The 12,474-nt window shown below is 44.4% G+C and overlaps 1 protein-coding gene across 4 annotated transcripts in view; it reads left to right on the top strand.

The window, feature by feature from the left end:
* hecw1b (HECT, C2 and WW domain containing E3 ubiquitin protein ligase 1b) overlaps positions 1–3,825 on the top strand; it is a 28,298-nt gene extending 24,473 nt beyond the window's left edge. For all 4 annotated transcript variants that reach the window (XM_081722546.1, XM_035527826.2, XM_081722545.1 and 1 more), the window contains 3 exons: positions 974–1,088; positions 1,376–1,574; positions 2,351–3,825. In XM_081722546.1, the coding sequence (XP_081578672.1) occupies positions 974–1,088; positions 1,376–1,574; positions 2,351–2,462 (426 nt within the window). In that variant the 3' untranslated portion in view covers positions 2,463–3,825. The remainder of the gene's footprint in view (positions 1–973; positions 1,089–1,375; positions 1,575–2,350) is intronic.
* Positions 3,826–12,474: the final 8,649 nt, after the last annotated feature.

Here is a 12,474-nt window from a genome sequence, read left to right as displayed (position 1 = left end):
CCACAGTAGTGAGCGAACGTGACCTAGAATGACTATATGAGATAAGGTCCATAAAGCTACGTAGCACGTCGCTGTAAAGACGTACAGATGAACAACACATGCACGGTCCGCGTACAGCAGATGTGCTAGTGGTCAGCAGGTTTATCTGTAGCAGCAGAGCTTAAAAGCGAGAGCCGGAGGCTGACCACAGTCCTGAGGTGCCCATCCTCTGAGACATTGCATTGCACCCATATTGCACCCATTTAAAAATTGAGAGTGTGTCTGAGACCCGAATTAAACCTGAAAGGCTGTTCCATGACTGAGGGGCTTTATATGAGAAGGGTCTTCCCTGGGCTGTAATCATAATAATTCTAGGAACTAAGAGAAACCCTGCATTTTGAGAAGGTGGTGAGACAGACTGTAGTATACAATGAATTCACCGACATGCTGTAGGAGCAGAAAATTTAGTACTTAATACGTCAACAAGAGTGTTTTAACGTCAATTCAAATTTAACTGGGCGCCAGTGCAGAGCTGGAAGAACAGAACTAATGAAGTGAAACTTCCTAGATTTAGTACGTACTCCGGCTGGTGCGTTCTGCACAAGTTAGAGTGTATTTGATAATGTTTTATATAATCCAATTAGAAGACCATTTTAGTAACCCTGTCTTGATTAAATAAAAGCGTGGACCAAGTTATTTGTATCTGATAAGGAAAGTATGTCTCACTTTAGCAATATTACATAAATGGAAAAAGTAACATTACATCTATAACCTGTGTTGTAAAATGTGCTATATAAATAAATTGGACTTATCTGGTTTTGATAACACCTTATGCATTTCATGTCGATGGACTTGTAAGTAGTTTCATTACATACACAAAAAGCAAAAAAAAAAAGGATTCTCAGATTATTGTCGCAAAACGTTTTTGCTACATCAGGAGATGTATTTATTGCATGTGAACTGCCTCCTTGGGACCCAGTGCATCTGCCTGCAGGTGGTGGATTCGCGTTTGGTGTCCGTATTCGATGCCAGAGAGCTGGAGCTGGTCATCGCTGGGACAGCTGAGATTGACCTGAACGACTGGAGAAGCAACACCGAATACAGAGGAGGTGACACACCTCACCCACGTCCCATACAAATCACTGTCGATTGTTTCCGTCACTATTTAAAACAACAGCTTCGGCGAAAACACTGATGCCGCATGTTAAAACTCTAAAGTAAAGAGCGGTGAATGCCGACCGGTTGCCACCGACGGCCGTAAGCGTGGTTACCTCAGTCAACACCGATTAGCTAGAGCTAGAGTTGGAGGCTACGGGTTTTTAACTGTTACTGGGCAAGTGTCGCGATTTTGTTCACTCGGCTCCCATAACGCCCTGCCGTGGGTTTCCCTCGCCAGGCTACCACGACGGGCACATCGTGATCCGCTGGTTCTGGGGCGCGGTGGAGCGCTTCAACAACGAGCAGAGGCTGCGGCTGCTGCAGTTCGTGACGGGCACGTCCAGCGTGCCCTACGAGGGCTTCACGGCGCTGCGCGGCAGCAACGGGCTACGACGCTTCTGCATCGAGAAGTGGGGCAAGGTCACCTCCCTGCCCAGGTACCTCTCAAACCACAGAGCAGAACGAAGGAGCTGAATCGGGTCTTTGCCCCAGGGATCGTAACCACCGCCTCCCTCTGGGATTTTTATGGTAGTAGTTTTAAAGCCTCTAATTTTTGTAGCAGGCATTAGTTAGGCATCACAGCGTAGGTCGGTAATAACACAAAAATGGCTTCTTTCTTTACTTTTCTGTACATATTAAGGACTGTGGTCCAGTAAAGTCTCTAAATGACTGGCTCATGTTCCAGATGTGTGGGCAAATTACTTAAACAATATAATAAGTGGAAGTGGGTTTAAATGTTGGAGTCGGTAAAGTGGCACTTTAGGTCACCTAAAATTACATGGTGTCAAGAGTTTGTGTGTTCTTGGTGACAGACAGGAAACCCCAGGGAGAGGCTATCTGTGTTTTTTGAGGAAAAAAAGTGGTTCCTTTTTGTTAAATGATAGACATCTTACTATCTGTCCATGGTTTTGAGACATGTTCTGAGACCTGTATTTGTAGACACACACCTGATGACACCCATAACATACACTGGAGTACTTCTGCATATATTAAGACAGAAATTATTATTTTTATTAAATACGCACATCCAGATATTGGTAATGTCAACCGCTATTTATATTATGACTATTGAAATAAGCCACCCTTGATAAATAAGTTAGCCTATGGCCCGGATATCTCTAATAGAGTTTCTATGGCCTTGGGTATCTCCAATAGTTTTTCTTAGGGTCTGAACAAATTGATAAATGAGTGGACGTGTTTTGGTCTGTTTCAGGGCTCACACGTGTTTTAACCGTCTGGATCTTCCTCCGTACCCCTCCTACACTATGCTCTTTGAGAAGCTCGTCATCGCGGTGGAGGAGACCAGCACGTTTGGCCTCGAGTGACCCCGCCTTTCGCCGACATATCTCTCCCCGTATACCAACCGTTTCGTGCACCTTTTACAAATTCTTCTACGTAAGTAAAATTTAAACTGAATAAAACAATCAGCCCGTATATTATGCGCCTTGACCAAGGACGACACTGCATGCATTACTCGACAGCGCACGCGACGCGCGAGCTACGTATGCGACACGAAACTAAACGAAAGCCTTTAGCCTCCTTGATCTCTCAGGGCCCGGAACTCTGCTGCAGCGCGACCACGCAGAAACGGCTGCAGTGTTCGCTCCGGACTTTGCGTGCTAGGCAGTTTGGTGGTGCCGCAATTACTCGGTTTTAACTCAGCCATTGCCACTGACATCAGAGGCACGTGAACGAATGCTTCCACACACACACACACACACACACACACACACACACACACACACACACACACACACACACACACACACACACACACACACACACAAACAAAAGTCCAAGGAAATCGTCCGGCGTTTGAAATCAAGCGTCCTTCTTATCGCGGATATGCACTACCGCTGGAACTGGCGACATTACACGAAAACTCTTTACAACAGCCAGAGGACAGCATGAAAGGTCAGCGCTGCGTGAGCTTTGTACTGTTGATGTATCTTGACAATTATTCATATGTTATGAACGGTGTCATATCCATTTGTAGAAGTGAAGCATGATAAGTCAATGCAGTGTGCAGATGTATCAAGGTGGAAACAGATATTTGAAGGGTAGAAATCATTTTTGAGATTTTTTTTTTTGTAATATAATTTATTTTTGGATCATTTTCTTTTATAACATCCAAAAGGAATTATTAAACTCTTTAAAATCACCTGAAATTTTTTACTCCATTTTGGACAAATCACAGCTAAATAATATTTTTTAAAAATTTTCGATTTGGAGGCCACAGCTTAGTTTTTGTCAGCCAAAAGATAAACAGATTGTGTATAATCTATTTCTATGTAATATAGTAGGCATACGGGCCTGTTAACGTTTGGTTATTGCCAAACCTACTTAAATGCTACTGCTTCTGCCAATAAATGGCATTGCAAACACAATGTGACATTGTTGTGAACGTCTGAATTTCTGAATTGTTTATAGGAATTAGAATGGGCCTCTTAAAGTGATGGTCGGTCGGTTATGTGACGGTCTAGGTAATGTACTTGGGTTTTCATCTGCTTTTTTCTTAATATCACTTGATATTACACACGAGAGCACATTACAGATCGTCATGATTGTGTACTGTAGATTCCATTATAGTACATTTCACTTATCATATGTAAGTTACAAAATAATATGATTTGAAAATACATACTGTCCCCTGTATAGTAGATATTTGAGACTCCTGTCCTAGTGACAGTCAATTGAAGTATTCGGACTATATTAAAAAGGAGTATATTACTGAAAAATGTTGCAGCACTGATGAAAAGTATATGAAATGTCATCCCTATTATACTCAACATTGGATGTTACAGATTTTATGTATTAAAGTGCATTTGTATTTAATATTTCACTTTAGATGTTAAATAATTGGATGTACTGTACATTGAATGTGTATATAATTGTCTGTACAGTATGTGTAACAATCTCAATTTTGAAATGCAATGTATGTAGTAGAAATTAAGATATTTCTTGTTTTTATATTCCTTCATATTCTTATCTACTGTTTGTTCAAATATTGTTGTATAAATGCATCATGCTATGCACATTTTATTCGAACAAGCTATCGAATTTTGCTTGAGTCCTGGAGGCCTTCCTTTCAATTTTCCAAAGTCTCTCATGAGAAAAGTGCGGCTCAAGCAGACCGAAAGTTGCGGAGCAAACTGCCTTGTGCCCCCTTCGAACACTCTTGAGCGGCGACGGGACCGACGGGCCTCGGGCTGCACGCTGCTCTCGCAAACCTACGCTGTCATACTCCGATGGCTAGTTGTGTTGCACCGCGTTCATCGGGTGTCCCATCTGAGTCCTTTTTGTATTCTGTACCTGAACTGTTCTCATCTCCTTTCTCAGGCTGAGCTCTGTAAAAAGCATATCACTGCTGAGGAATGTCAATAAACAATCACTTTGTAATGCACCAGCTGGTGAAACCTTTTGTCAAACGTTCCCCCATTTTGCATGGGCGGGGCTTTCGCGCTATCATGATAACATAAGCTGTTCGCATATCTAAAATATAGTCGTCGTCTTAGCATATGTTCATAGTCATGATATCTTACATCTGCATAGCATATGGTTGAGAGTTTTGTAATAGTAAAAAAGAGTGCATCACTGATCTCTATTAACCAGGCAGGAATTGGACTTGGAGATATTTTTACCATACATGTGAGAACTGTAACTAACATTATTTAATAAAAACAAAGTTGTAATTTTAGTGGTGTTTAGGACGAACCCATTTCTGATCAGGAGAGTTCAAAGATGACGACACAAAGTGGGGGTATTTGGTTGCCAACTGAGCTGTTGGCTTAAGCAGGTCAATGACTTGTACAGCGTTTACCAGGAGGTCCTGAGTTTGGCCGAATGTAGAAAAAGGGACCAGGTGGCCTTTGTGGCTGAAAGGCTGAAAGCCTGGAAGCACAAAACTCCAAATGGCTTTAAGAAAAAAGACATACACCAGTTTCTGAAGTTCAGTGATCACAAGAACCCTCCCATTTTTACAATGCGTGCAGAATCAGACTTTTTCCTGGTTATGCAAGGGATAAATCTGCATATCATTTGCATTCTCCACTCTTATAGGCCTGTGCTTGCAAGCAATGCAAGAAAATGCTAATTGTTATACACAGTTTTGTGGTGAACTGAAGCAAACGAGTAGACATTCTCAGCTTTATGGTAGACCTGTAGTACCAAAACATTTTAATGTAATTTTTATTTATTTATTTATTTATATGCATCAGTTGTACATGTGTAGGTCTAGGCACCAAATTTGATGTGCGCAGACTCCAAATATTGAAATATGAAAGTATGGAAAATATGTCCTATGTGCATAGAAGGGACAAGTGAATGTGGACATTTTAATTGGATTTCACTACAGGGTATGTCAAGGTATGTAGCTGTATGTGAACAGTAAGTACCGCTCTGTTTGGTTTATGACCTTTGGCTTCAGATCCAAACGAAAAGGAAGTAGTGGTGATTACATCAGACATTACAGTCATAGATGGCATGCTGAAAACAGCAGTGGTGATAGATGTGGCAGTCCTAAGTGATGGAAAGAACAGGAAAACAGAAATAGGATCTAGGAAATAGGAAACACAGAATGAGGAGGGTTAACACCAACACTTCCCAATGGTGAATATATATAAAAACCCTGTCTCACTCCAACTTCCTTAGATGTGTATTTTGAATACATTTATATGTTTTATATATGTATAATATGTAGAATAGAGTTTAATATATATATTGCCTTGCAAAAGTATTTTTTTCATCAGGTTAAACTGGATTACAAACGACACTTTCATACACTTTATTCTACCGTTTGCTTAATCACTGTGCTATGGATGCTTCAAGTTTAAACAGATGAGTTGGCTTACAGTTGGCAGTTCTACCAGTAAATCATTTTTAAAAATTCACCTTTTCTGGATAAAAGACTCAGTTAATTGGTCAGACTGTGAATCTGAAGGAAAGTTGTGAAAGAAGGGGACTTATAACACAGAGACGCTGAGAGTACAGTTGCTGAGACTGGAGAAAAGGGGCTCTGTAATGAATGGCTGCCCTCCTGGTGTCCCTCTTTCTGTAGTTTCCCTTTGCGTCTCTGCTCTATTCCTTGGTTTCGTTTTCGCCGCCCCTCGTCTGCTCCTTCGTTCCGGTCCATGTTTTGGTTATCCCTGTTCCAATGTTCACCTGAGTCTGTTTAGTGCATGATTGTTTTGGTTTTTTGTACCCTGTGTTTGCTCTTCTCCTTCGTTAGTTTTAGTAAGTCATGTTCCCTTTGTCATGTCTGTTACGCTCCCTGTACTGTTGTCACCATTGCTTAGTTTGTGTATCATTTTGTCTCAGTGTTTTCTCCTCACCTCTGTTTGCTATAACCTCAGCGTTTGTAATTCCCGTGTTAATAAACCGCCCCTGCACATGCATTCAGCCTCGCGCTTGTTCCCATAGGAATCGTTACAGAATAATCGGAATAAACTAAGAGAATGCAGCGGGAGGGCTTCGGTCCGTCGCATCAGGCTCCATCCTCTTCGGTTCAGCAACCCTCATGCCACACAGCGAGGGACACTAGGTAGCTCCCCGTGGCAGAATTGAATTATATCGAGACTCTGCTCTCCACGCTCAAGGATGGGAAGCCCCTGGTATTGCCCTCACTTATGGCGACTCCGAGTGAGTATAATGGGGAGGACGAGTCGGTGGGGAGATTTATTATGCAGTGCCGCATCTATCTCCAGTACCTGACCTGCCCTCAAACCCCCTGAACTAGTGCTGTTCATTAAGACCTTTCTTCAGGGTAAAGCACTGGAGTGGGTGGAGTTAATATTCCTGCACAGAGCTCAGGAGGCTGGAACTGTGGAAGGTTTCTTCAGGCTTTTAACAGCACAGTTTGCTACAACCCCACCAAACCTGCCTTCTTTAGCTACTTGCCTCTCAGCCGCCATGTCAGTTCCTGGCTCGAGAGACGCTGTTCCTTCTGAGCCTGCTCCAGTTCCCGGCACGAGAGACGCCGCCCGTCATGAGCCTGTTTCCGGCACGAGAGATGATGCCTAGCCCGATCCAGTTCCTGTTCCCGGTGCGGATGATGCCGCCTGGCCGGATCCAGCTCCCGGCGCAAGAAATGCCTCCCGTCCCAACCAAGTCCCAGTCCCCGGTGCGAGAGACACCGTTTGTCCTGAGCCTGTTCCCAGCCTAGTGGTGGCCTCCTGGCCTATCCTCGCCACCCAAGAGGTCTCTCAATCTGTTCTTGTTTCCTGTGTTAGATCTATGCCTGTAGGTGTACCCCTGGATCTCCCTGCAGCGCAACTGACCACCATAGCCAAGCTTCCAGACCCTGCAGCGCCGCTGAGCAGCGCACCCCCGTCTTTGGGCCTCCAGACCCCCCGCCGTGGACCGGCGCAGCCTCCTGGACCCGTCACTGACTGGCGCAGCCACACCTCCTGGACCCGCCGCTGCTGAACGCCGCAGCCGTGCCTCCGGACCTCCCGGACTCACCGCTGAACGCCGCGGCCACACCTCCGGACCTCCCGGACTCGCCGCTGAATGACACGGCCATGCCTGTTACCCTGTCATGTAGCATTAATATTTTCTTACCCGTCCCAGTGCCTGCTACGTACCTTGTTCCTGTTCCTGTGTCTGTTCTACTGAGCATACTTACCTCGGCCTTTGCCTCTGCTCCTGTCTCTGTTCCCACAACTGTGTCCTCTACCAGCTTGCCTCCTCTCCTCTCCTAACTCCTGCCTCCTGTTCTGGCCACTTTGTAAAACATTCACCGTTTTGTTGTTCAACCACTTCTGTGCAGCTTCAGCCTCGTGCTTTGGATTATTGCCCTGCTGAAAGCTGACATTTCTCCCAAACATTAGTTCTGAAGTAGACTGAAGCAGGTTGTCTTGCGTCGTTGTGCTCCATCCAGCCGTTCTTCAGTTTTAACAAGATGCCCAGTCCCCACTAAGGAAAAGCATCTCTTGTACATGATGCCATGATGCAGTCGCACCTGTATTTCACTTCTGGGATGCATTTGCAGAAATTGTTTGTTGCTAGGCTTGCACCATACATAGCATTTTGAATTTTGGCCTAAAAAAAAATATATTTTTTAAAATAAATTTCTCCCATCTGACCACAAAACCTTATCTTACATTTTACTTTGTTCAAGCTGATGCTTTCTGGCAAACTCCTGATGAGCTTTGATGAGTCCCCCCCCCCCCCCTTTCAGTAATGGCTTCTAGTTTCCCTCCCATAGAGGCCAGATGAATGCAGAACTCTTGGTATCATTGGCTGGTGCCTGTAACGATTCCTATGGGAACAAGCGCGAGGCTGAATGCACGTGCAGGGGCGGTTTATTAACACGGGAATTACAAACGCTGAGGTTATAGCAAACAGAGGCGAGGAGAAAACACTGAGGCAAAATGATACACAAACTAAGCAATGGTGACAACAGTACAGGGAGCATAACAGACATGACAAAGGGAACATGACTTACTAAAACTAACGAAGGAGAAGAGCAAACACAGGGTACAAAAAACCAAAACAATCATGCACTAAACAGACTCAGGTGAACATTGGAACAGGGAGAACCAAAACATGGACCGGAACAAAGGAGCAGACGAGGGGTGGCAAAAACGAAACCAAGGAACAGAGCAGAGACGCAAAGGAAAGCAGACATGACCGGGAAACTACAGAAATAGGGACGCCAGGAGGGCAGCCATTCCTTACAGAACCCCCCCACTAAAGCGTGCAACACCGGGGCACGCAAAACGAAACACAGAACTGGGACAAGCCATTGACAAAGACAGAACGGGCAAGGCAAGGAGCCGGGACAGGAACCGGGCTAGACGCAGGAACAGACAGGAGTTCAGGTTAGACAGATGATGCAGAGGGCTACACGAAGAGACAAGGCCAAAGGGAGGAGCCAGGGAAGACAAGACAGGACTGGAAGCGGACGGGAAAACTGGAGCGAACAAAGAAGGGACAGGTCCAGGACCTCAGACAGGCTCTGAATGGGTACAGGAGTCCAGGCAGATGGAGGGATGGAAGAAGGCCGGGGAAAGGGAGTGGGACCGGTGATGCGGCCAGAACAGGAGGCAGGAGTTAGGAGAGGAGAGGAGGCAAGCTGGTAGAGGACACAGTTGTGGGAACAGAGACAGGAGCAGAGGCAAAGGCCGAGGTAAGTATGCTCAGTAGAACAGACACAGGAACAGGAACAAGGTACGTAGCAGGCACTGGGACGGGTAAGAAAATATTAATGCCACATGACAGGGTAACAGGCATGGCCGTGTCATTCAGCGGCGAGTCCGGGAGGTCTGGAGGTGTGGTTCACTGTGTCAAAGCCTGCTGATAGGTCTAGAAGAATCAAAACAGATGACTGTTTGGAAGCTTCAGTGACATGAAGTTTCTCAGTCACTGCTATGAGTGCCGTTTCTGTAGACTGTTCCGGTTTGTAGCCAGACTGATTGGGTCATGCAGCTGGTTCTGGGTGAGAAAAAGAGACAATTGATTATAAACTGCTCATTCGTTTTTGAGAGGAAAGAGAGAAGTGATACCAGTCTGTAGTTGGTAACACTGGAACTGTCAAGTGTGGCCTTCTTGAGGATTGGTACCACCCTGGCAGTTTTGAATGTAGTAGGCACTACATTCAAAGATAGAAGATAAGGAGTTGTTGATGATGACAGAGCTGAAAGGAAGCAGATCTCTTGCGATTGTCTGGAACAGAGCAGAAGGAATTGGATCCAGCGGACATGTAGTCGGCTTGCTGGAAGTCAGTAGTTGAAGAATTTCATCTGTGGAGAGAAGAGAAAAAGAAGTCAGAGAGTTGGATGTTGGGGAATGCACGTTGGTTGGAGGAGTGGGAACAGAGGAAAAGGGCTGGCGTGGGAACAGAGGAAAAGGACTGGCGAGGAAACAGTGGGAACAGAGGAAAAGGACAGGCGAGGAAACAGTGGGAACAGAGGAAAAGGACAGGCGAGGAAACAGTGGGAACAGAGGAAAAGGACAGGCGAGGAAACAGTGGGAACAGAGGAAAAGGACAGGCGAGGAAACAGTGGGAACAGAGGAAAAGGACAGGCGAGGAAACAGTGGGAACAGAGGAAAAGGACTGGCGAGGAAACAGTGGGAACAGAGGAAAAGGACAGGCGAGGAAACAGTGGGAACAGAGGAAAAGGACAGGCGAAAGCCATGATCACAGCAACAATATGTTTTATGATTTTGGTTCATGGACCAGATGTTCTCTGATCTCAGCTAGTTTCAAGATGAAATAAAGAGTCTACAGTTAGATCCCATCAAGAACAAATAAAAATTCACTCACATGTGAATTATTAATATGTATTAATAATTTGTTTCATTAACAAGGTTTAATTCATTCATATTAGTATCTGGTCTGGTGACTGGTCTGCACAGACAGTTATGAGGTAAAATAATTTTGAATATGTGATTTATTTTTACTGACACAAGGTATTAATGTTAATGTTAAAATGAAACAGTTATTTGTATGAAATAAAGTTTGCTTTGATTTTCATCCGAGGCAGTGGAAGATTCCAACAATTACAAATTGTAATCATAGCAGTGTCTTGTGACTGATGTGATTCTTGAAAAAGTGCTGATCTTTGTTCAGGCATTGCAGACTCCCACCTCTGGTAACTTTCCACATTGCCAGAATTCCTGCATACATCAGAAAGTCTGGTAATAGAGACCAAAAAAGAATGCGCAGGCAGAGAAAATGTTTTATCAGTGAAAGTAACAGTGATTATTTTAATTTATTATTACCGTATTTTTTAAAAAAGCTAACAAATACAAATTAAAATGTTTAATATTTAACTATGGTGTGCATCACTGCAACAAATTTTAAGTTTTAAATACAAAAAAACTGGAAATTGAGTTGAAAATGGGCATTGACATCATCTTCATTGTCACGATGTGAAGGTGAAGCAAAAAGGCAGGATGCAAGTGCAAAATCAAGTTTAGTGCATTAACAAAACTGAGCTTAACAAGAAGGCCTCTGGGAAGTCACAGGCATCTGGGCAATCACAGACGTCTGGGGAGTCACAGGCCTCTTGAGAGTTACAGGGCTCTTGGGAATCACAGGTGTCTGTATAGTCACAGGGCTCTTGGGAGCAAACAAATCTCAAGAGATGAGTGACAGGCCTCTGTAAAATGGCTGGGTGCAGAGGGTGCAGATAGACTAATATTTGCTGCTGGACTGATATGGGTAGCTATATCAGGGAGTGCAGCTGGATTAGCCTGTGCATCTGTATCAGTTAGGCTTGTGTTTACAACCTTGGTTTGAACATTTTCAACATGAGTGTTGAGTGTGCAGCAGAGCCTGAGCATGCAGCAGGATGTGAGCGTGATGCTTGATAACACTCTGCAGCTTGGTTAGGGTGTGAAGCCTCATTTCCCTTTGCAAACTGCACTATAGGCATGAATTAGATGATCGCTGGGAGCTAGATTGGAACCAGAAACAACGCTAGAGTCGGGAGGAAGTCTAAAACTGGGAGCAGGGCTAAAACAGAGCAAAACTGGAGCCCAGGGCTGAACTGGAATTGGGGCAGGCTGACGAGACCCTCGGGAGCATAGCAGGCTGGGAAGGTGGCCTCTGGATCCTAACAGGCCTGCTGGATTGCACGTGGAGCCGACCTGTCCAGCGGAGCAGCTTCCTGTGCAGACTGGCGAGACGGCCTCTGGGACGGGATGCGTTAGCCGCAGGTGCAGCTCATAATGAGAGATCAACGAGAAGCTCAGTAAAGAATCTTTGCTTCTGTATTTAGGGGTTTTCTCAGCTTTTCGCTTCGCCTTCCTGTCAGCTTCGTTGCTTTGGTTTTGTTTTGCACCCTGCTTTCCCACCTCGCCTTCACATTGTGACCCTCATTAACCCGTGACTGCCATCAAGATTATACTTTCAGGGACTCTGACCCTGCAACTCTTCTCTGCTTGTGTGTGACATGCCTCTGTACGCTGTTCCTTCTGTATTGGTTCTGGGTTAGAATATGGTTTATATATATATATATATCATAATACAGCATCTTTTAGTTTTCTAAGAAATGTCTTATTTAATACACCTTGTTGAGACACACACGATGTCTGTGTACACAGCTGATACATATTAATTATGTTGTGCATCCTGAGGCCTTTATAGTTGTAATGATAGTGAATGTAGTGAAATGCAGACATGATACGGAGGTAAAACTGGACTGAATTTCAGCCAAATGTTACAGGATGCAAAAGGTCATTTTAAATTGTCTTAATTGGCACTAGATTTTGAATGTGTTAAGTAATGGCAATATAATTCCTTTCAATGAAATAATTCAATAATTCCTTTCAATCTTGGTTCAGGTTAAATGTAACAAGGAGAAGGTCATTAGTGCCATACTCTTAAAAAAG

The sequence above is a fragment of the Electrophorus electricus genome, chromosome 11, assembly GCF_041902795.1.
Source record: "Electrophorus electricus isolate QZ-2024a chromosome 11, ASM4190279v1, whole genome shotgun sequence".
NCBI lineage: Eukaryota > Metazoa > Chordata > Actinopteri > Gymnotiformes > Gymnotidae > Electrophorus > Electrophorus electricus.
Note: the sequence above shows the minus strand (reverse complement) of the source record. Positions and strands in the feature narration are given on the sequence as shown.